This window comes from Odontesthes bonariensis, chromosome 14 (genome assembly GCF_027942865.1).
Source record: "Odontesthes bonariensis isolate fOdoBon6 chromosome 14, fOdoBon6.hap1, whole genome shotgun sequence".
NCBI classification, from domain to species: Eukaryota; Metazoa; Chordata; class Actinopteri; order Atheriniformes; family Atherinopsidae; genus Odontesthes; species Odontesthes bonariensis.
The window spans coordinates 11,296,461-11,320,550 of NC_134519.1; the positions used below are offsets into that span (position 1 = coordinate 11,296,461).

A 24,090-nucleotide genomic window follows, 5' to 3' on the forward strand; every position below is an offset into this window, starting at 1 on the left:
CAAAAAAATGACTGGTAGGAAAAAACAGAATAAAAATAAATACATGACTGAGTCAAGATTTATACATTTCAGGCCATACAATTATATTAAATTTGATTTGTAGAGCACCAATACACAATGACAAGCCATCTCAAGGCACTTTACATTAAGGATCTCCAAAAATCAACAGTTCAGCGAAGCGTTCCTCATTTCCAACTTGACTAATGATGTGATTCTCATTTTGTTTGTGCCACAACTGGGGAAAAAAAAACACCTCCGGGGCTCATGATTAATCAGTACTTGTACTGTTTATGCATTTGGCAAATTCTTTTATCCAAAGCGACCTACAGGTAGGTAGGGTAAGGGGATCTTGCATAAGGAGACCTACTGGAGGTAGTACCTTTCATGCAGGGAATTTGAACTCAGGTCACCTATAAGGTGGCTGGCAATCTTACCACTACACTAGGCAATCTTACCACTACACTAGGCAAGGCAAGGCAAGTTTATCTGTATAGCACAATTCAACAACAAGGCGATTCAAAGTGCTTTACAGATACATTAAAACAGTAGAAATAAAAAGCACGATTTAAATTTTAAACAAAAAAGAAAGATATAAGAACAATAGATAAAATCAGAAGTTAAAATATGATTATGTTTTGAAACTCAAGCTTCAGATTATCCAATTATCCTACATCATCTGCTCCATTTTATTATAATCTGATGTCAGTGTGCCTCACAAGCAATCAATACATGTTTAAAAACCTCAGTTTTTCTTTTTAAAATACCAGGGTGCACTAATAAGTTCCCACCTACCTTAACAGGGCAAACAAATCTGATACAACATAAAACATGATGTTAACCATCACATTTTGCCATGAATAAAAACGTTTTTCCACAAATACTTACGATATTATATTAAAGACACATATAGGACACTAATCCAGCATCCATTGAGATGAAGTGACCCGTCGCTGACTGAACACAGCTCCCACTTGTTTGTTTTTTGTTCTTCCTCCTCATGTGGCTGTTGTAGAAGCAGAAGTCAGGAAATCGGCGGCAGTCACGTGACGTGGCTGTGGGCGGGGCTCTGCGTCTCCGCCGGCCAGTAGCAGCTCAGCACTGGTCCAGGTCCCAGTAGATCCGTGAGAGAAAAAAAAAAAAAAAACCGAGAGAGGAGGCGAATAACGGTACACTCCAACATTTATGGAGCCTGTCCGCGCGTTTAACGACAACGCATCCGCGTCTCATCCTGTGATGAAGACGTGAGTCAACGTGTGCGCAGACGGACGCGGTGAACGCGCTTTGGGGCTGAAGAAAACAAGCGGTCCACCATTGTCTGCAGAGAAATAAGAATGGCCTGGATGTGGAAGGTAAGAGTGTGGGTCTCCCTCATGCACATTCCTGTAAAAAAAAAAAAAAAGAAAGAAGAAAAACCCGAGATAAGTGGACGTGTGGAGCCTAAGACGTGGCCAGTCGTTTTAGCAGATTTGAGGTAAAATTTGAGTCAGGGAGCAGCATGTGGTGTTGGTGCTGATGCTCTGCGGAGGTATTTTACACCCTCCCCTGGTCTATGTCTGCTGTGATTTTTATTTAATCTTCAAATCGATCTGCCTCTTCTTGAGTTTTTGCTGCTGGTGTTTGTGTTTTGCTCTCTGTTGGTGTCTGTGCTCATCAAGACAGGCAGGCTGGAGCAGGCCAGCCAGCTGTGCACACAACATCCTTCATGTCCAGGTGTTCACATGAGGAGCCTTCAGCCTTCAGAGCTGTGGGAAAGTTAACAAGCATGTCGCACCCCAAATAAAAGACATATTTTAGTGGGTTTAAAAGTTCAGATATGATACAAAATACTCCATTTGGATGTCAAAGAGATGAAAATAACAAAGATCTTAATTTCATCTGCAGTCTTCCATTCCTTCATTTTTCTCTACAAACCCCTTCACAGTTTTCCAGAATCCCTCCCATTGTCTGTTATCAGCAATTTAAAGCACCATGAAATGTATTTAATAATCATGTAACGGAGATATACATAAAAATACAACCTTTTAGAGGCTGAAAGACCAAGACCAAGTTTGTTTGATAACCAAGAAACATAAACATTCAATTATTTTTTCAATTAAAACTGTGGTTATAGATAGTCAGATAATATGGGGAAAAAAAAGGGTAATGCTTATTTTGTGGCACCTACACTCTTAAAACCTAAGAAACATACATTTTGTAATGATTTTCAGGGCTATTGGTTTGTCACATTTCCCAAATAAGCCCTTAAATGATGAGAATAGAGCAAACTGTCAATCACAGCTCCAAAGTTTATGGTTATTTAAACAAATTGATTCTTTTGTGATCCAACCATTTCAGGGGCAAAATAGCAAAATCCCAGCATTGACAGGCTGGAACCAGGAAATGATTGACAGAATGAATTTTTTCAGTTTCACAGTATAATAAAAAGTGTCCATCAACATGCCCCAGTGTTCAAGCCGACTTCAAAATCCTTGTCCTCTTAGGTAAAAAGTCAAGAGGTGAACAATATTCAGTTTTCAATGATGCAGAACAGGAAGTTTTACTGTTTGGTCTTTTTCACATAAAGATGACTGTCAGTTTATCAACCAGTTAACTATTTTATCTCAGATCGTTCCTAATTGAAGTGTTTTAGTTCATAATATGACAAAAGATCATAAAATAATCAGTCAACTCCAGCTGAAAAGTTCAAGATAAAATGTCTTATTTAGTCCAAATATATTCAGTGTGGAGAAGCTGGGAGCAGAAAAAGTTTGACCTGTAAGACTGATGGATTTTGTTTTGTGTGAGCCACAGTCTAAACCTCATCGGAGAAAATGAAAGAATGAATCATATGTAGACTGATTCATTATGTCTGTATGAGAAGGTTTCCGTCCCTCACAGGAACACATTGTGCTGGATCACCCTCTCATATAATCCCCCACACACGTGTAAAATATGTAAACACACATACAGCGATTGCATGCGATGATTTGCTTTGCATCTGTGTGCTTGCTTCTTTTCCTCAGAGTGTTTTCACTTTGGATTAGACAAAAAAGCAACATTTTGTGTCTGTAAAGCTGAAATCATCGTGATGGGGTTGATGGCAATGCTTCCTGGTTTCTTATGTATTAATAGAGATGATGTTTCCTGGCTTATTTCATGGCAAACTTTTTTCAGAAATCACAAATTTGCTTATTTTGTTGTTTATGAAATTCAGATCATTCATTAAAAGGCAAAGACGGCTCAGAGACTGAAGCAGGAAGCTGTATTAATCAATGTTTAGAGTCTCCATTAGTAACACCTAAAGTTACATCTTAGCTTGTCTGTTTTGTGTGACTCTCAGGCTACAATCACTGAAGATTAGGGTTGTGTAGAATTACTAGAGTTTCAAACTCAGTACCACTGAATGCAAAATGACAAATAAAGAGGTATTAAGTGTTTTTGATGTGCAGGAATCCAGACTAAACTTTTCCACCAGCAGCGGGGGAACACCAAACTGAATTTAGGGGCATCTGAACAAACTTCGAAGCACCACTTCAATCAACTTAAATGCAATGCTTTCACATTTTTGTTTTATCTTGACTGCATTTCTGACAAGATGATTTGCTTTAAAAGAGATAGACGACAGAAATGAGCAAACTCCTGTTTTGTTTTAAAGGAAAAATGAGACAAGAGTAGCACTTTGTGAGAAAAAAAGCTTAAAAGCCAAATGAATCCTTTCCTTTAAAATGAAACTTCCGTTTTGTATTACTTCTGTCTGAACCGTCGGTAACATTTATCAGTAACACCATTATGATTAAAAATAACTTTTAACGTGTTTTAACGTGCATGTTGACTAAAGTTATTTGGTAGTTTGACTTTCAATGAGCAGCACACATACTGTGTATCTTCTGATTGTTGGACAGCCTGTTCACTTTAAGTCTGTATTTGTAGTGACTGGCAGCTCCTCCTTTACAACATGGTTGTATGTACTGAGTTTTACTGTCATCTCACCCATTTCTGCAGACTTTTTAGCTGATTTCTGCCTTTCATTTGCTGCTGTCCAGTGTGTCTGTTTCTGCAGAGTTTATGCGTCATGTTGTTGTGCTTCATCAGTGTCTCATATTTAAAGTCTATGGTCAACTCAGCAAACTAGTTATCCCCTCAAATGTTGGGCCACAGTGACACATGAAATGTTCCATTCTTTTCAGTGTCTTTACCCGATAAGCTGTGTGACCGTTTCATGTCCTCATTATTAGTTTGAGACTGCTGTGTCACAGCTCTGTCTACATTTTTTTTTGGAGAATGCACCATAGTTTGAAGGTTGGAGTAAAGTTAAAGGACAGTACGCTGTTTACTGACCCGAGAAAGGTAGACGACGTCCTACACAGTTTTAATTTTCATAAATGGGTACAAGTTTTTAGCATTGATTAATACCTGAGAATCAGTTTTGGACAATCCTCTGTAAGACATAGAAAAACTGTAAATAGCATTGATTAGTATATATACCGGTATATAAAAAAAAAAATAATAAAAAAAAAAAAAAATCAATTATGACACAACAAACACACGAGAAATCACTTAACAGTACAGTTGTTTAATGTCGACGAGCTCAGCGTGTTGAGCTTTTTATTTTCTTATCATTTCTTTGGTGTACTTTAGTTGAAAGTTTTTATCTATTTACTTTGGATAATGCCAGCCATCTAATAGCCACATCCTTCTCTTTATGCTCATCTGGAAACAATCCTTCAACTACATTTAATTTCAGAAACTTTCCTGTCATGTCTGCTGGTTCACCCAGTTCTCTGAGACAGCAGTTAATTTCACACTAGATTTGACACTGTCATGCGTTCCTATATTTCTAAAAATTGGAACAAAGAAAAGATAATTACACAACACAAACTGCTGAGTTGCTGAAGTAAATGTAGTCTGGAAAAGGACAGAAGTAAATGACCTGTAGCTTTAAATTAAATGATACCAGTGTTCTTGTTTCTTGTTAGTAGAGTTAAGATGCACAGCTGCAAGAAAAAGTTTGTGAAACTTTTGGAAATGCTCCAATTCCTGAATTTATGGCCCGTTAAATTTGTTCTGATCGTCAACCAAATCACATTAACAGACAAAAATAATCGACTAAACGACTCAGCACACAAACAGCAAATTTCATGTCTGGAAATCCAAAAACAGACTTTTATGGGTTTTATTTCGGAGTGAAAGCTGTCAAGGCAAAAACAACACTGATACTGAGTCTTAAGCCTGATTCTTACTCGGCGCAACCTCGCTTTGACCCATTCTTACTAGCTGGTCGCAAATGGCGCAAACGGTCACGTGACCCAAAATTCCGCCACGCCCCCCGTCGCAAGCTAAAAAATCCTCGCGTGTCGCAAGGTCGCGCACACAACTTTTTTTCTGACTTCGCGCGAGTTCAACCGGAAACAGCTGACCAAGAGAAAGGAAACATGAACACTGCAGAGACCGCGGTGACCGAGAGGGTGCGCCTCTACAAACATCTGTACGACACGTCTATGAAGTTACACTGGGACAACACGGCAGCGTCGAATTCCTGGGGGGAAATCGGCAGGCATCTGGGGCAGTCGGTGGTGGAGGTGAAGAAAACATGGAAATGCATCCGTGCATTCTGTTTTTGCCGCAGCCGCTTAGCTCTGAGATACATATACAATTCTACACCCAGAGTAAATTCATTCAATCAGGCTTTAAGCCTGATTCTTACTTGGCGCAACCGCGCAACTGTTCTGGCTCGAGAACCATTAATGACGTCATCGAAAGCGCCAGCCCCTTCACAGTTCCTTCAGCTCATAAGCGCAGTTTGCGCAGAGTATGCGTCACATTTGCAGTTCTCTCCAGACCAGCGGGCGTCACTGTTGAGGAAACAAGCTGAAGAACCGGACGAAGAAAAGCATACGAAGAAAGCATACACAATGCCACCTGTGGTGTCACGTCAGCAGAGGCTGGTACATCTGATGCGGAATGAATTTACTCTGGGTGTAGAACTGTATATGTATCTCAGAGCTAAGCGGCTGCGGCAAAAACAGAAGAGAAGGTGGAATGTTCGTCCTTTGCAACAAGACGAACTTTGTCAAACGTTGTCAAACGTTGTCCTTTGGGACAACGTTGTCCCAGTGTAACTTCATAGACGTGTCGTACAGATGTTTGTAGAGGCGCACCCTCTCGGTCACCGCGGTCTCTGCAGTGTTCATGTTTCCTTTCTCTTGGTCAGCTGTTTCCGGTTGAGCTCCCGCGAAGTCAGAAAAAAAGTTGTGTGCGCGACCTTGCGACGCGCGAGGATTTTTTAGCTTGCGACGGGGGGCGTGGCGGAATTTTGGGTCACGTGACCGTTTGCGCCATTTGCGACCAGCTAGTAAGAATGGGTCAAAGCGAGGTTGCGCCGAGTAAGAATCAGGCTTTATACTGTTGTGAGAACGGATATGGTTTAGGATGAATCTCGAGGTCTCAAGTACGACCATTGCATTGATCCCATCAGAGACGCTGGAGACCTTAGCAGTGTTTTTCCATTCCAGAGACAGCAGTTTAACCTTTTACTGCCACAAGACAATAAGTCTATGACACAGACACACAGACAATATAAAATACAGTTTTAGTAGTTGCCATAACCGGTCAGAAACCTAAAAGAGGAAAAAACGAAAAACTGTCATGGTCATTGACAAGAAGAAAATGATCCTCTTCAGGAATTGCTTTGATCTCTGGAAATGAATAGGGATGTTATATTATATCTAGGAAGACAAGAGGAGGAAACATCTCGGGGTTTTTATTTGCCAGCTAAGATCAGAAACAACTGATGAGTCATGTCATTTTAGTCTTTGGCAGGTCAGGCGGGATTCAAAAAGTTGTTTCCATCCCCCTAACTCCTATTAAGTCGTCTTTGAAACAGGCAAAAACCACCTCAAGTGAGCATATGCATTTTTTTGCACTTTAGTGGAATTATTATTTAACTTTTAATCATTGCCATCCACCTTTTCTTCGTCACATCTTGTGAATGTGACTCCAAACCGGCAGTGGAAACCTAGCTCACGAAGCATAGTGGATGGAGTCTCAGGTAGAGCTCCTTCTATCTGAATGTCCTTCACTTACCATAATAAAATGTATTCAAAATTCTATTAAGAAATTTACAGGAGCAGGCCAGGGTTCATGAACTGAAGCTTTTGGGAGGTGCAAAGACCCAAAGCGCAGAAGTGAATTCAGAAGAGACAGAATAAAATTCATGAGAGTAATGTCAGTCCTGACAACGGCATGACTTGAAGAGGGCTGTTCAGTCATGACATCCCAGAAATACTGATCAGCTGTAAAATTTACAGGAAACATCTGACGGAGACTGTTGCTGCTGTTTTCCCAGCCTGCACAAAGTTATGAATCTGTGTGCTCAATGAGGACAAAAAGAACAAACTATGGGGGTGTCATTACTCTTATTTGTTATCAGACTTAGAGGAATATTAGGCCACATTTTATGGGTAGTTAATGCAGAAATACTAAAGATTTCCCATGATTCACAAACTTTTTCCGAAGTGTCCCAGCCACATAAAGCCCGAGCTCCTATTGCACATAGAGAAATATAGGTGTGGCTGACAGTAAACCAGTCATCACGCTGCTCTCCAGCATCACCCTGGATGATTAACTGGCTGCTTGAACATTGGCAGCAGACATTTGTATACTGCATGCTGCAGCGTCTGAGCAAATGGCAACAGTTTGCTGCCATATGGTCTTGTTTATTTTTACAATACATGCTGTTTATGGTTTTCTCTGCTTTTCTGCTTGGATTGTCAGTCTTAGCATTAATGGAAGAACTAAGCTGTCTGTTCAGCTCCCCAGTAGCTGTTTTGCTTTAATGCCTTTTGTTCAATATTTGTGGTTAAATTTGGTCTCCGATTATTTTTCTCTGAGAATCCCACAGGTCACATGATGCTTATCCTTTTTAAATCAATATCTCCTTTCTCAGCTTAGTTTCTACGTAAATATGCATGTTTTTTAAAGTAAATCTCCAGACGGTTGACAAAAGAATATGCAAATGATTAAGTGTGGCCTTCCATTACTGTTGTGTGCATGGAGGTAAACAATCAGTGGCATCAATTCTCCATCTAGCTCGTATTACATTAGTGGAGATTGTGGGATTGAAAGAGTGTCCCAAATTGTGTAAAACGATGGAAATATGGCATTTATCTACAGCTGCTTATCATTGATCTTCACCGGAGACTTTAGCAGAGGTTGACATCGCATATTTTGTGAATTAATGTCACAGCAAGTGTTCCCCCTTAGCCAAGCCATGATGATGAATTTACCAGAATATATCAGTGGATATCAGGTTATTGCAGATATATCTGTATTTGTGCGCATGCTGGCTGAGTTTATACAGGAGCATCTAATACAGAAGCATCAGCCAGGCTAGTTTTCAACAGTGAAATTATGTGGTCTGCACTTATTTTTGTCACAATCATTTAATTTAACCCCCTTAATGGAGGCCTACTGTCCATTAAGTAGGCATCCCTAAGTCATCCGTTTGGCTCTGTTTGAGTTATAGTAACTCCATCTCAGTTCTAGTGATTTGGGGAAGTGAGAAGACATTCAGGTTTTCCAGCAGTGCTGTGACCCGGTGGTTTTAAACCCTCTGACATCCTGCTGTTTTGGTTAAACGGGAACATTTTGAGTGACTATACCGGATCTTATTGAAAATTAGTGGAAATAAACCCGCCTTAGCAATTGTTTCCATTCGATTTAGGTATTTAATGCTAAGAGTGAGAAATATTATGTCAATACTTTTTACCATGAGGAGTCACCCCACTGCAAAAAACACTTTTCACACTTTTTTTTTATCAGTGCAAACTTTAAAAGGTGAATGTTACGACACGTTTTTGTCGTTCCTGACTTAGAACATTTTTATTATTATTTTTTATTAGTCTTTTATTTTTTATTAGTCTTAAGTCCAACAGGTTTTAGGCTTCTTCAGTCTAAAGAGATGAATGTTTAATGCGTAATTTTGGGGTCCTCATCAAAACATTTTACTCTTGAAGCTTCTTGAGTTGTTCTCACACATAAAATGTAGACAAATGCACACATGTACTACAGGTCAGTAGATTTCCCATATGAAACGTGTTCATACCATTAGGAATACACAAAATGATGCCAGGATAGAGCACACTGGGGCGGGACATGATGCAGAAAGTGCGCTGTGGAAATCTCAGTGTTTTGTTTACAGCACACTGAGGATGTTGAATGAGGCTCTTTGGCTATCTGTAACTGATTTTCTGTGGATATATACACAACATGTATGTGTATCTGTGGTATCTAAGACATAGGACACATACAGGCTAGCAGAAAAAGAATCAGAATCAGAAAAGGTTTTATTGCCAAGTAATTTTTACATCACAAGGAATTTGGCCTGGTCTGTTTGGTGACATAAAAACAAAAAAATATAATAATAATGATAAAATAAAGTAATAAATGTAAAAAATTTAAAAATATATGCAGAAGAGTGCGTTAAAAGTATGAATGAATGAGCTTTCTGGGTAAACTGTGCAGAGTCTGGTCCATGAGGGGCAGATGTGTTATGTGCAGCTTTATTCCTTAATTTTTTGTATTTATTGTAAGAAAAAAAGCAAAGTCTTTTTTCTTACATTGGTGTATTTATAGTATAAAAAGAGAATATAACCTAACATTTGGGAATCATAAGGACAGTTTGTACCGTTAGCATTAGCAGAGGGATACAGTATTATGTCATGAATGATTTGCCAGTTTTATGGTGGCATCTCTGCATGAATGTCCATACACAATGACAAGAGAGGATTTCAACCTCCCCCAGTTTGGTTAATGGCTGAGTTAGTTTAATTTGCAGGAGGCCTGCGGTGAGATCTGAAGTGTAGGGTTCCCCCCGCTTTATTAACTTTTGTTTTAATTGGAGTGAGTTCATCCGTGAAGAACTGTGCTTGAGCTGGATAAGGCTGTGGCTGTTGTTGTCGATCCGAACATTTCAGGCTGAGCTCCCCATCACCTCCATCAAAAAACATAAAGCCGCCATTCCTTCTGACCACCTGGCAGAACAGGATCAGAGCAGTCAGTTTCAGTTATGGGGTCACCAGCAGAAAACAGACACACTGGTGTGAAGATTTCCCATCAATGGAAGCAGACAAACATACACTCATTTGTGTGGGACGAGAGCTTTTGTAACAGCTTTTGGGGATCCAGTGAGCGTCCCAGTTTTAGGGATGAATGGTTGTTCTGAGCCTGTTTAGTCTCTTGTGATTGTGTTAGAAAGCAGGCTGATTAAAAAAGTGCCCCGTCACAGTTTTAGAGGAAGAACAGGCCACTGGCAGGATGTTAGAGAAGGCTGATTCTCTGGTTTGTATACACGCTGTTATAAATCTGTGCTCCCGTTTCCCTCCTGTGTCATCCTCTCCTTTTATCTGTTTCCCTTCTTGAGTGTGATGTTAACACCAGACATCTGGAAACATTTTGTTTTATCTTTTGTTTTGCTGCACATATGAAAAACTTTAAAGAGGTTGCTTCATGCAATAAAGATCTATAAGGTTGTTCTACTCTCTAACCTACTTTAGCAGAAGTTTAGTTGTACTCTTAAATTATGAATTCATTATTCAACAGGAAATAAGAGCTGCCATTTTTATCTGAAGAATAATGAAATCGAGCTGCAGTTCAAATTTCTTTGTTAATACTCTGTTATATATTTATTTATAGCAATAAATTCTCATTTCTAAGTATGTTTGCTGTCCGTAATTCCATGTGACCTCAGGAATATGCACCCTTATGTGAATCTTTTGGAAATAAATGTCTCTGGATGGATAAAAATGTACCTGTTGCATTAGGAGAAGGGCTAATTGTATCCATTATGCCCAGTTTTATGGATTATGGGCATGGAATTACTGCAGAAATACTAAAAATTTCCCATGATTCACAAACTTAATCTAAAATCTATCTCCATGTAAAGCAGAGAGCTGACACAGCAGATGGAGCGTGGGCAGTTTTCATGACATGTCACATGTGGGAACTTTAGAGTGTGTGAAGCCATTGTGTTACACCTCTGATTCGGGAAGCCCATCAGACCCTTTTTGGTGTTTCATGTTCTGAATATTCCTACGCCACATGAACTAACTCCAAGTTGTTGGTGGTAACTTCTGAAACAGAAAATATCTTCAACTTTGTAAAAAGAACCAAGAGTGAACAGATGGTTCACTAAATGGCTGCAAAGACAAAGTTTGTATCTTACTTGAGTAACTGTTTTTTGGCTCAGAACGCAGCATTCATCAGTATCTTTCATCACGGCGAGTTTGTCAGTGAAATCCAACAGTTATTGTTTGCTGCAGCCGCTGATAAAGGTGCTTCTGTGCACAGATTTAAGCCAACACAAGGATTGACTTAAGTCTTTCTCAGACATAAGATACCTAACATTAATACTTTTATCAGTCTGTGAAAGCGATGCCATGCCGTGTTCTAATGCTTAATTCATTCATGTCTGTAAAAGTGACAGAAAGAGCCACAGAGAGTGTGCGATATCTGCCAAAGTGATCTACAAAGTGAAGTGTAATCCTCAGTTACAGTTTCCTCGCAAGAACATGTCACATCATTGCAACAGTTCATGTTAGTGGACCTAGTGCACTGTGAATGTGTTAAACATGGTGGTGATGGATGGAAGGAGCTGAAAATATCACTTTTGTAAACGCTTAAGCTGACTGAACTTTGTTCTGTTTAGAAAGAAAAAAGAAACTCACAGTGGAATCTTACTCGTGAGGATTTAACTGCACTACTGTAATGAGGGCCGTTGTTATCAGCTGGAGGGAAATGAGATTTTTTCCCTCACCTGAGGAAGACGCCAGAGGACAACGACTCTGTGGTGTGTGAGATAAGGAACCGCTTTGTGCCGCTGCTTTCTTATTATGACATGTCCTTTTGTCATATCAAGCTAACTACCATAGGGCATAGGGTTAAAATGCCGGTGGATTGGAGTAGTTGAAATATTGATATCTAATCAGACAGAGGTCGGAAGCTTCATGTACAGCTGCTGTGGGAAAAAAAAAAATCAGTCTAATTGTAGTTGGTAAAACGATGGAGTACGATAGTTTAGAAAGCACTGTTATTCATTTGTTAATGCTGTTTGTCTGATTCTTCTCATAAGATGATAAAAAAGAAAACAAACCTGTATGTTCATGTGAAGTCCCAGCTTGAACTGTGTTGAATGGGACACATGTACTGTATGTTACTAGGTCAGACTTAAGCCGGATTCGGACAGAGCCATTCTAAGAACGCAGTTCTAAGAACGCAGAACGCAGTTCTAAGAACGCAGTTCTAAGAACGCAGTTCTAAGAACGCAGTTCTAAGAACGCAGTTCTAAGAACGCAGTTCTAAGAACGCAGTTCTAAGAACGGTCCTCCTCGAATTCCGTTCTGATAACTGTCCTTCCCCAGCGGAACTGTTTCAGTTTGCATTCGCACATGAGTCGGGACTGATGCGGCGCAGCCGGCTGCGACAGTGACGTTACTTTAGCGCCACACTCAACAACAAAACAAAACAAAACCCGCGAAAAGCAAGGAGAGAAGAAAAAAATACCACCAAGAAGCTAATATGGAGAGCGGGGAGGCCACCGTGTTCATGGTCTGCATGATGGTGATATTAATCATGAACGATCACATCGGACGTCTAACATGGAGGCTGGAAGAGCTCACAGAGAGAGTCAGGAGACGAAGGATGGAGCGCAGGCCATACTTCTTGGTTTCATGAAGGAAGGAGAGCAGAGCGCCGCAGACAAAGGAGACCATGTGGAGGTTTAACTTATTAAACACGCCAAGGTTGTGTCCGTGTCGCATGAGGAAACATTTCAGCCGTGACAACATGACAAGGGGCGGAGCTACCAACCACCAAACACCTCCGTCAGATGTGTTCCTATAGAACCCAGAAAAGACCCAGCTGAGGAGAAGGAGCTAAAAGGGTTATAGGTACTGAGGGCCATGGTCCGGAGTTCCTGTATGTGCGAATGCGGGAAAAAACGGCCCCGTTCCTGAAAAGGTTATAGGAACTGCCAAAGGTTCCTACAGTGGGAATGCGGCTTTAGTGAAGGTGCTGGTGAACACCAGCCGCCTCATTCAAGATGACAGCGACACCTTCAGTTGCTGAAGGAGTGCAAGTCTGAAAAGGGCTCTAAAGTTGTATTTCTGCTCATGTGATTATTGTAACCCTGACGTTAACTACTCTTCATCGCTATTTAGAAACCAAAATCTCTGTTGGGTTCCCCGTTAGTCCTCTGCCTGTGTGCGCCCGCTGTGGAGCTGCAGTGTGGAGCTGCTTTTCAAGCTTTTCCTAAAGATAATGACACAATGAGAGCAGTGAAAAGGATTCAGAACCATAAAGTTCCAGCTGGATGAACAATGCAAAGCTCTGTCAGGAGGAGTGAAGCTGCACCATGAAAACACCATAAAAGTATCACATCAAATTGCTCTTTTTGTATTTTTGTATTATTTTTTTCATGTACACCAAAAGAGTAACTGATTTAACCGATCCTCTTGTTTTCTGATTGCTGCAGGACCGCGGTTATAAAGATTCTTGGTTGTCCCTTTATAACATCATCAGGTGAATTAGATTAGATTAGTTTCCACAAATGAAAATGCTGCATAAACACAAAGAGTGAAGAAAAATAGATTTCAGGTTCAGCTTTATCTGAGTCCGCTTCCTGGCTGAAAGTCCTGAAAGACAGTCTTTGTCTTTGCTCTGCTGACGCAGTCCATTCTCTGAGCCCCTTTGAGCCAACAGAGTACCATTTAAGCGTGCGGCTGCTTTATTATGGAAATGTAACCTACATCTGTTGTGCAAACACACACAAACACACACATTCGAATGCTGCCGCAGAAGCTAGAGCAAGGTTAGCTTATTCACAACGGTAACCAAGGGTGATAACCTCCCACCAGATTAATTCACAGTGCAGCAATCAGAGTAGTAACTGGGCCAGCGGCCGACGTTTCACTCGCACAGGGAATCTTATCAGCATCTGGGAGGGCTTAACTTGATCTTACTTTGTGCCGTCAGTTGTGTTATTCAGGTAGTCTCTAATCCTGCTGTGTTTAATCATGTGCCACTCTGCCAGTTCAGGCTGCTTGAACTCAGCCGACAGGAACCCAGCTGCCAGCACTGGTTTTTATTTTTTGTTTTTCTGTGCTCGTGTTGGACGAAACACAAAGCAAACACTCCAAGGGTTTAAATTAAGAGTTGACGAAGCAGCCTGCAAATAAAGTTCCACCCTGCAGTTGCAGTCACGGTCAACAGCCTAAAATAACATGTTATTCACTGTGAACCTCTGGGCCAAAACCCCTATTATTACTGTCCATGCCTTCAGATAGGAGCTGTGAAGTTTTATTCCTAATTTACACGAAAACTTAAGGAAAAAGTGAACATTCAGACTGCAAGGAGCTGAGTGCAGTCATTAATCTTCCATTAGTCTATCTGACACAAGAGGAAACACAGTAGCTGCATTTTATTTTCCAAAAGGTGAAGAACGTTGTAGATGTAGTGAAATTAAAAGTACAGAACACAGGAGGAAGGTTATACTTAGTTCTGGCTTCTAACTCCTCAAAACAAAGGTTTAGAGAAGCTGAAGTGTGGCACCATGAGGCTATCCAAACTTTACCTAAGAAACACCAATTTCCTGTCTAAAGAGGCCAACACGGGGATCAAACTGGTCATTTTGTGTTTATAAAGCAAGTGGTTTACTGACTGAGCTAAGCCCAGGATTTTGTGGTGCAGCCAGCTTTTTTATTTAACAAAATCAGAAGCAGAAGCTGTGAAATAACGTGGAAACGTGTTTTAAAAAACAATTCAGCATTTCAGCTGGTCCTCTGCAATGTAGAGGCAATGAAGACAGGAAAAGTCAGGTTCTTCTATTTTTTTTTTTAGTTTTCTCTTTAAACGAAACAATTATGAACGAAACAGAGATGAATTCATTCTCGACTCAAATGAATGTGGAATGGGGACAGAAAATGGACACAATGACCTCCTTGGTGTGTGGTGGGATGCAGAGAAGGGTCCCAGGCAGTGACTTGAATCTGAGTCTAGTGCAACAAGGATTTACAGCCTCTTTACATGTGGCGCCCAGTGACAATAGACACTGTGGAACCTAGAACAAGTTGGTTTTCACTGAAGAATGGTGAGAACATTTTCGTATGGCCTGTCGTACGGACTTTTATGAGATCACCTGTTAGACAAAGTTTGTCTGGGTTTTCATTTTTTTGGTTTTGTTCTGCAAAGGGTCCTATATATTCATGAAACTCAGAGAGTGACACCCACGGAGGCATGTCGGTGTGCTCGTAATGAGAACACACACTGTTACAATCCCCACATAAGAAAAACTCACCCTATTTTTTTCTTTGACTCTTTAAGTCAATTGAATTCCCCCCATTGTGGGATGAATAAAGTATTTTTCTTTTCTATTCTATTCTATATGGAGGTAATTTTCAAATCTTTTTATCTTATTTTTTGGGATCAGAGGAGGAAAAAACCTTGTTTTAAAGAATAACTGGGTTCATGTCTACTTAAAGCCTGAAACACAGTAGTTTTTACATTTTATAGCAGGAACTGCACAGGTATACTGTATTAATGATGGCTGTTTAGGGAAAGTTCCTTCTCATGCTGGTTCATTGTGAAGATATTCTGGAGCAGGGAGAGAAACTTTGACTTTGTTAAGCCGTTCACTACACCTGTGCTTTTCATGCAAAAAGAAAAGTTTGATAATAAAACTAGAGAACAAAAAATGTTCTATCATTGACAAACAGTCCAAGACACATCATATACATTTCAAAATCAGATTTGATTTCATGAGGACTCGTTTTGAAATGTAGACAACTCTAAATGAGTCAAAACTAAATGCTTCTGCAACCTCTCATGTTCGGGAAAGTGAGAAATATCACAGTTGATTTTCAGTTGGATTTATGCTACAAGGGGTGGTCCTGCACTACGATGCAAGTCAAAAGTCAGTGTTTTATCATAGATGAACAGTTGATTTACCCCTTAAACAAAATCTACAAACATGTTTTTGTGAATGCTGTGAATTATAGTTCTTGGGAAGAAAGAAATGTTGGTAAGAAAGCAGAAAACTGGCCTTGCCTGCAGTTACTGATTTGCATGCAGTGACCCAGACATCTTGAGGGATGAAGTAAATGAACCCCTCATGCTGAGAAAAAGTGACTTTCTTAGGATTATCATGAAGGAAACTCGAGTGTCTGGTTAATGGATCGGTGAGGATCCAAAACTGAACGCTAAGTCAAGTTATGAATGCGTTGTCCTGTTAGCTGCAGGTAGACAGCAGACAATATTGTCTCACAGAAGGTGAGAGGTTGACCAACTCCCACTTTAAGCTTGATATCAGATTTAACTGCGAAAGACATCTGGGCATTCCTGTTGACCATCTGACATTTTCAGCTTAAAGTAGTTGCTACAAAATGCCATCCATTCATGCTGGCACGGCACTCGTGATGTCTGATAACCACAAGAGGAACCCGGCATCAAATTCTGACTCTCTGCTTCTTATCCACTCCTCTTTACAAACATCATTTTGTTTGTATGCTGGTAATATGCAAATATGCTTTACCTCTACTCCTTTCCTCTCAGCTGCCTGCAGGCAGAAGGATTTTCCCGTAGGATCTTGCCCAAGGTTCCCTCCCTATTGAATAAATGTTGCAGAGCTTTCTATGAAGATGTGAAGTAGTCAGCCAGTGGGGAAAAATAGCCAATTAAGGAGGACCGAGGGCATGCCCCTCAGAGAAAATTAATTCCTCTTAATTATTGCATATGCTAATGAGTTTGCCTACGTGATTATAAGCATGTAATGAATTATTGGAAAGTGGAATTTAGCTGCTTTTGCATTTCAGCCCACACACTCTGTAAATAACAGTGATCATAGAAAAACCTGCACATTTCTGACTGGGCAGAGCATTTGTGTTTAAGAAAATTCAGACCCAATTTTTAAACATTTATAAAGTACAAGAAAAACCTAGACAACCTAGAAATACAAATGCACTCTTATTTACTGAAAATACACGAGTTCATTCTAAGCGGGGACATGATGTAATTCGATTCCATGTTTTATCCAGGTTTTGTTTTAATTAAAGAATATTTTTAAATCTAGGCCGACCCCTGTGGTCTTTGATTTAGAAATAAACCATTCACGTTACTAACCAGGAGAGTGATGAATGGATGAATGGGAGGCATAGACACAACGTGGGCCTATAGGCCGTCGTATTACAACAGAAAATCTTATAAAATTATATTCAAAAAAGATTTGGAGCATGTGAAATTACATTGAATTATTCATGTCAACAAAATTAGAAAAAAACAAAAAAAAGGGAAAGAAAGACATTAATAAATTCACCTGTAAAATGAGTGTGACAGTCACACTAACATGACAGGCACTTTTTCTGACAACATTGTTTGTTTTCGTGTTTTTCGTCGCTCTAAGATCATTTCGCAATGTTCTTTTAAGTATAAGGCTCCTAATCATGGCCTATATGGAACACTTTCAGTGGCACTTTAAATGGTTATCTAGCTGTTTTTGTTTTTTAAGCACTGCTTTACTTACAATTAAATAAAAATGTTAGATGACTCAGAGAAAAATAGAGGTGACAGAATGCTTCTATTTTTCCTCACACACTCATTCACATCCATGTCAGCTGCTGTACCTTTAGCTGCTTACTGAACAGACTGTGCTCAAGTTAGCAGCAAAATCTACATGGTCATCTAGTTTTCCCTACATTTGACGTGTGCTTTTACTCGTAACGCTATGCTTGGTCAAATGCATCGGCACAAGGTTGTCCTTCTCTTTGCCTGCAGCAGGGAAGTGCAGCGCAGTACTGTGGAGTGACAGAAAGAACCAATGTTTGTTGGAAAGAGCTTTAATGGGGTCTGAAAAGTCATTAAATCTACCAAAAATAAGGGAACAGTGTAAGCCAACATTCAGTATGTGATTATTTTTGTTATTCAGAGTGGTTGCATGGAGAGAAGGGGCTGGTGTGAGACTAAAAAAGGCTGTTTTTTCAGTTTCAGATATTAGAAAATTGGAAATAAGTATGTTTACTAGTTCTCTAAATAGACAGCCGTTAAGGTACTTGGCTAGTTTATATGTGGGAGGCACTGAAAGGATTTTATCAGAATTAAAAAAATTTAAAAAAAATGATGATGATGAAGTGGCTGGCTGGATTTATTTAAAGCTCTCAAGTCGGATCGGCAAAGCTTCTTCACTACTGTCGCCATAGTGCTCCTTCTAAAGCCTCCAGACTGTTCTGAGTAAAATGTGAAAGCATTTAACCAGCATTTAGTTCCATGTCAAATGACTCAGCAATAGACATGTTAAATTTCAGCAAAAATAGGCACAGTTGACATTTTCTTTCCAGAAGCACGAGGTCCAGTCACTGTAACTTCCAGCATGGAGGCTCTGAAACTGACTGCAACAACTTGAGGACAAAAAGAGAAGAATTTAATGAGAAAAAGTTCAATTCAAAACTTGTTAACCTTAAAACCAATGAAAAAAATCTTACGATTAACTCTTATGTAGCTCCATATTAGCATTAAATTCTTGAAAGTTCCAGATAGATTTACTAATTGCCCTTTTTTTAAGTGATTTTGTAGTCAAATTAAGGCCATTTAACTTGAGACAAGTCCAACAAATGAATTGTTTTGGTGCTTTATGAGATGTGAACATGCCTTAAATTGTTTTAGCTCTTGTTTTAAAAGACAGGATTTCCATCAGTAAGCATTCAGCTTTTTATAGACTTCATTAATGACGTGAAGATGCTCTTCTTTGATCCCGTACAGCTTGGAATGCTTTGTTTGTTTTGGTTTGTCTTAGTTTGTCTTGATGTTGTGGTGGCAGGATAAATGGAGGATAATCAGCTGGTCTCAGTCATTGTTAGAACACATGTCTGAACTCTCTGCAGTACAAACACACTGAGCTGCTACTGCTCTTCAGGGCTTAAAGGGTCACACACCAATGAAGGATCAAGACTGGCCGAGATAGTTGGATTTGAGCTTTTACATCTTGATCAGGATTTAGTCAGTGTCTGACTGAGCAGTGCCACAACAGAGAAGCAAAGGTGCCAAGATAGTACTGGTCAGGTGACATCATCCATCCCTGATGACTTCCTGGACGAACCACCTGCCAACCTAACAACAGCGTGAAAATGACAAATACCAGATGGACACACTGAGTTTGTGCCTGCTGCTGTAGTAATGTACAGAGCTGAAAGCAAATGTTTAGGGGAGATGGACTATGACTGCATATTGTACGCAACCTCTCTGTGAGTCATGAACGACTTTGTTTTTCTTTTTTAAATGAGAAACAGACAGTGGACAGGCAGTTTGACGGCATCCCGTGGTGATAAATCTTGGCTTTTATTGGTCTTGGAAAAAATCAAAAACAAGACCGACTAAAAATGTGGTTGATTCTGAGACAAGAACAAGACCTTCAAAAAACGGCCTCAAGGCTAAGACCAACCGGGAGTACAACAGCACTGCTTACAGTTAATTCAAACAATTGAGAAGCTTGGACCTTCAAATAACCAGAAAATAACCAATTACTAATTTTAACCAAATTTGAATAAAAATTCTTCAAAAACTGAGTTGTATTGAGCATTTTTAAAGCTCAAAACTGATTAGTTAAGAAAATGATAAGCAGATCAAATTATAAAGAAAATCTTGGAAAACAGCAGGACAGTGATGAGCTTTTATTTTGATTCACCTCTCAGTTAAAGGAGAAGTTCGTTTTTTTTTTAACCTGGACCTTATTTCTGGCATAAAATACGTTCATCTACTCACCGATAACAGTTTGGTGAAAGTTGGCGTCCTTCGGAAGATATTTAGATTACTCGAGATCCACGTATATCCATATAACGGGAGAGAACAGGGCAGAGACAACACAGCCTCTAAATAAGGCATTATCTGTCTTTATTTCACGGATACTTTAAGACGAATGAATGAATGAACGCGTCATATTGCACTGTTAGCTCATAGCTGCCATGTTGTTGTTATCTGGGGCTATGGGGGGGGCTTATAGGAAGATTTCTACACACACGTCTAATGGGATGACGTCATCGATGCGCGCTGCTGCAGCACAGCTTATTTACATTCAAATACGTTGATAGAATTGAAGAATTTTATATTAGTTCCGACTTGGTTTTTGGAAAAAGTCGTGCCCAATAATGTGTCCTATTCTACCTTGTCACGTTTGAATCACTTTTAAAGACATTTTGCTCTGAAAATTCAGAAACTTTCAGGAACATATGCCTTCAGTCTCTGTCATGAAGTGGTGGCAGAGATAACCTCCAGCTATTTGGATTCATTTGAGTGAGTTTCACTCTTTGCTAGATTACATTTGGCAAAACCATCTCTGCACATTGTGCGCTTGGCAGGGCCTAAGAGCTTGTGCTCTTGGCAAGGCTAAACTGCCCATTGGCACAGGGGCAAACCCAAGCTGCAGATGAGGCAGATCAGCAGAGGCTGTGTTTTTTGTTACGACCTCTGCTCTCCAAAGGCTGTCATGTGGCATAGAAATGCTGCCCAAATGAAAGGAAAAGGATCAGAGAGCAGCTGGAGGTGGGAAACTAGAAAATTTTTTGTTTTGTTGACGTGCCATTCAGTAATGTTTTTAGTTCCAGTGGTACTTTGTATGCGACCTTGAATGTTAAGGCCAAAGATCACATGATTATTTTCTATTATAACTTCACATCACTTCAAGTTAATTTCAAGTATTGCCACTGACAATTATACCCACTCCATGCAAGTACATCCTGGATCCCATCCTGGATCCCATCCTGGATCCCATCCTGGATCCCATCCTGGATCCCATCCTGGATCCCATCCTGGATCCCATCCTGGATCCCATCCCATAGCGGCTCTTCTTCTATGGTGCTTCTATAGTGCTTCTACGGTGCATCAAATGTGTTTGGAAAATGGATGAGGAGAGATTGTTTACTGAGGCTGAGAACCAACTGCAGCTATACAACCCACAATCCTGCCATCAAATGCTATTAGAAATATTTCTCTTAGGGTCACCACATTTAAGAAGTGTGCATCCACACAGAAGTTTAAACGATCGTGTCAAAGTGATCGAAAAGGGTTTTATGATTAACATTTTATTGTATAGTCCAAATCATGTGATCAAGTGGTCGTGTGTTTTACAGTTGAAGGTCATGTTAAATCCCATTTATTAGTTCAACTTTGCCACCTGCTGGAAGGCTACCTGCATTGTATCTTTACTGGTGAGCTATAAGATATCCAAATATTCTTGTAAGTTTAGGTTTGTTGGAGTCAGAGAACAACTAATATAACCTACCAAATGCAGGTTGTTCTGCTGCTTTCAAGACATAACATCACGGATCTGTATGGTCAGATGGGGTCTGTACCGTTGGGCTTCCTGTTGATGTAATGATGCTCTACAGCAGTGTTTTGATGGGATCTGGCGTTTTTTCTATTATTGAACAAAATCCTGTTTTCAGAATATCTATTTCATTTAGTAGTTTTGTAAAAATCCGATTGTGAGGCACAACTTGTTGCTTCTCAAGAAAATCCAATAGTCCAGAGTAGTATCGCTGAGTTTGATGCAAGTTGGAGCCATCGGAGGATCAGATAGCCTTGATCTCAGTGGCACGCTTCTGTAATCCTGTATGCATTTCCTCATCAGCTTTTCCAGACACTGAGGTGGGAAGATCAGGCTTGGCTGGTGCCCTAAGTAATGCCTGACTTTTGTGTAGCTTGCCTTCAGCTTTTAGTTCGACCTTGAACTGAGCCTCTGAGTAATCATAAAATCCCTGTAATTGCATTAGTGTGCCCAACTATGAGCTGTGTGCCACGCCTGCTCCCTCCAGACCAGCTTTTTAGCTTAATTTATTGCCCTGACATGTTAGGATTTAGCTTCATCCCTCTGCAGAGTAACAGATGACATGTACAGCATCAGATATCCCTTGTGAATATCTTGATTCAGTTTCTCTCTTATTGAAGTGTTAGATTGTGCTTCAAAAGTGAAGTGATGCACTCGATGGGAGATGGTCTGGTGATAAAAGAGGCCCTTTTCCTGAGGGATATTGACCTGGATAATAAAAGGTTGCAGTGCCACTGTTATTATCCCCAGTGGAGGCTGGCAGTGCTCTGGGCACCAGCAATGGGATTCTGATTTCCTCCAACAACTGAATAGGTTGACAGGCATGAATTAACGCTGGTGGTTAAATGAGGGGTTTAAATAAAGACCATGCTACTTTTTCATTTGGTTGAATATAATCTTTAGTGTGCTCGCTTGTGCCCTTGAACTGGAACCTTCAGCTGTCGTGGTCTTTTTTTTAAAAAAAAAAGAAACTTTTTCACTCTGGGTAACATTACATCGCCTCAGTGAGGCTCATAGTTGTTATTACTGTGTTATTACTGTGTAATAACATGCCTTTGATTGTTTTCTCCTATCAGAGCTGCAGGCATTGGTTATATCGGTTGTTTTCAGATTGCTTTTTGTGTAAATATTTGCATTTTGGTTTCTTATTGACCTCCCCGAGTGCGTGCTACTGCTGTTTTTGTGTTTGTTGATGACCCTGACAATGCCACCACCCGTCATGCCACCACTCTCCTGCCCTCAGACCAGCGAGCACAATGCAGGGCTGCCTTTCACAGACTCTGCAAGCGTTATTGTTGCAGAATGAACACCTGCGTGTGGCACATAGCGGGGCCGTATGGTGGCCTTTGATTCACCTGGCGTTTTCTCTTTTATCGTAAGCAACAGCTGCTTCACTCAGTAATGCTGGTATTCAGGATCTTGGAGAACCCTCACAATCTAAGAGGATTAATGAAAAACAAAGAGCTGATCTGGCAATTCATTGGAATTCACTCATTGTTAGAAATCTCAGGGAATTTTTTTGCTGTGGTGAATAAATTGGCTCAGTTTTTCTCCTACAGCATAAAAACTCATACCATTACAGCTCAGAGAGGGACATAACATATAACATATGTCTGAAATGCAACGCATCTTATCCATCATATCCTGCTGGTTCCACAGCTCAAAGAGATAAGAGCAAACTCTTCCATGTGTTTCTGCTCTTGTGCCTGGAGCTCATTATGTTGTAACCTCATCCTGACAAGCATGTATAAAAGGTTTTAGCTTGTGTGATGTGAATCAGCTTTAATCTGACCTTCACTATTGGCTGTATATTAATATTTTTATCATCAGTACTGGCTGCAGTGTGTTTTGTTATTTAATCTCTTTGCTGTTGGGATACAATGTGAACATTATTATTATGAAGACCACTTATTATACTGTATTGACCCTTCCCAGTCACGTGACTTTCGTAAAGCAACCGCCATTTTGGATGTATAGAAGACAACGATTTGCGAGTAACGATAGTAACAGTAACGATACAGACAGAATGAAAATTGAATAAAAGAAGAAAGAACAAGATGCAGAAAAAAACTCCACTATCCAGCGAGGTCGGGCATTTAGTGGGCCAGCAGAAGGAGAGGTATTTGGAGAAGCTGAAAATTGGAGGTTTAGAAAACGACGTATACTTGCTTCCACCAGGGCTGTTTACAGACGTCCGACAGCATGCCACCGCCTCGTCTTTACCCGACTTCGGCCCCCACGACCTTTATATTTATGTTGTAAAAAACCCATCGCCATACACGGGAAAGGATCTAAAGGCATACACGAGTTTGGATGCCTACAAATATTTTGTGTCGGGCTATGTGACCTGCCTTTTACCAGTGGATCGTCCCTGGAGCCGGTGGGCGCCATCTTTTTACAGCTAAGGTTTGTTTACATTTTTCATTTAACGTTGTTCACCAGGATAAACGACATGTAAACCCGTTGACACGGTGTTATAATCTTGCTATTACGAGAATTGCAATGACCAAGTCGTAGTGCTTTACTAAAGGCGCTGTGTTATGTTTTATCTAGTAGAAAGGCAACCCTGAAATGGCACGGGGGAACACTAGTGTGCCGTGAGAGATCATCTGGTGTGCCGTGGAAAATCCCTCTCAGGCTTTATCTTTATTTTGCATGTATATGTATATGTTATATATCTTTATTCGACACTTACCTCCAACAAAGTGGTCACTACACAACCGCTGGTATACTGAAGGTTTCCAGTTTTT

General features: G+C 40.2%; 1 protein-coding gene across 1 annotated transcript in view; it reads left to right on the plus strand.

Annotated features, from left to right (window-relative positions):
• Positions 1-1,134: 1,134 nt before the first annotated feature.
• Positions 1,135-24,090, plus strand: part of st6galnac3 (ST6 (alpha-N-acetyl-neuraminyl-2,3-beta-galactosyl-1,3)-N-acetylgalactosaminide alpha-2,6-sialyltransferase 3) — a 107,597-nt gene continuing 84,641 nt past the window's right edge. The window contains exon 1 of the mRNA XM_075482850.1: positions 1,135-1,349. Coding sequence (XP_075338965.1) covers positions 1,332-1,349 — 18 coding nt within the window. The 5' untranslated portion in view covers positions 1,135-1,331. The remainder of the gene's footprint in view (positions 1,350-24,090) is intronic.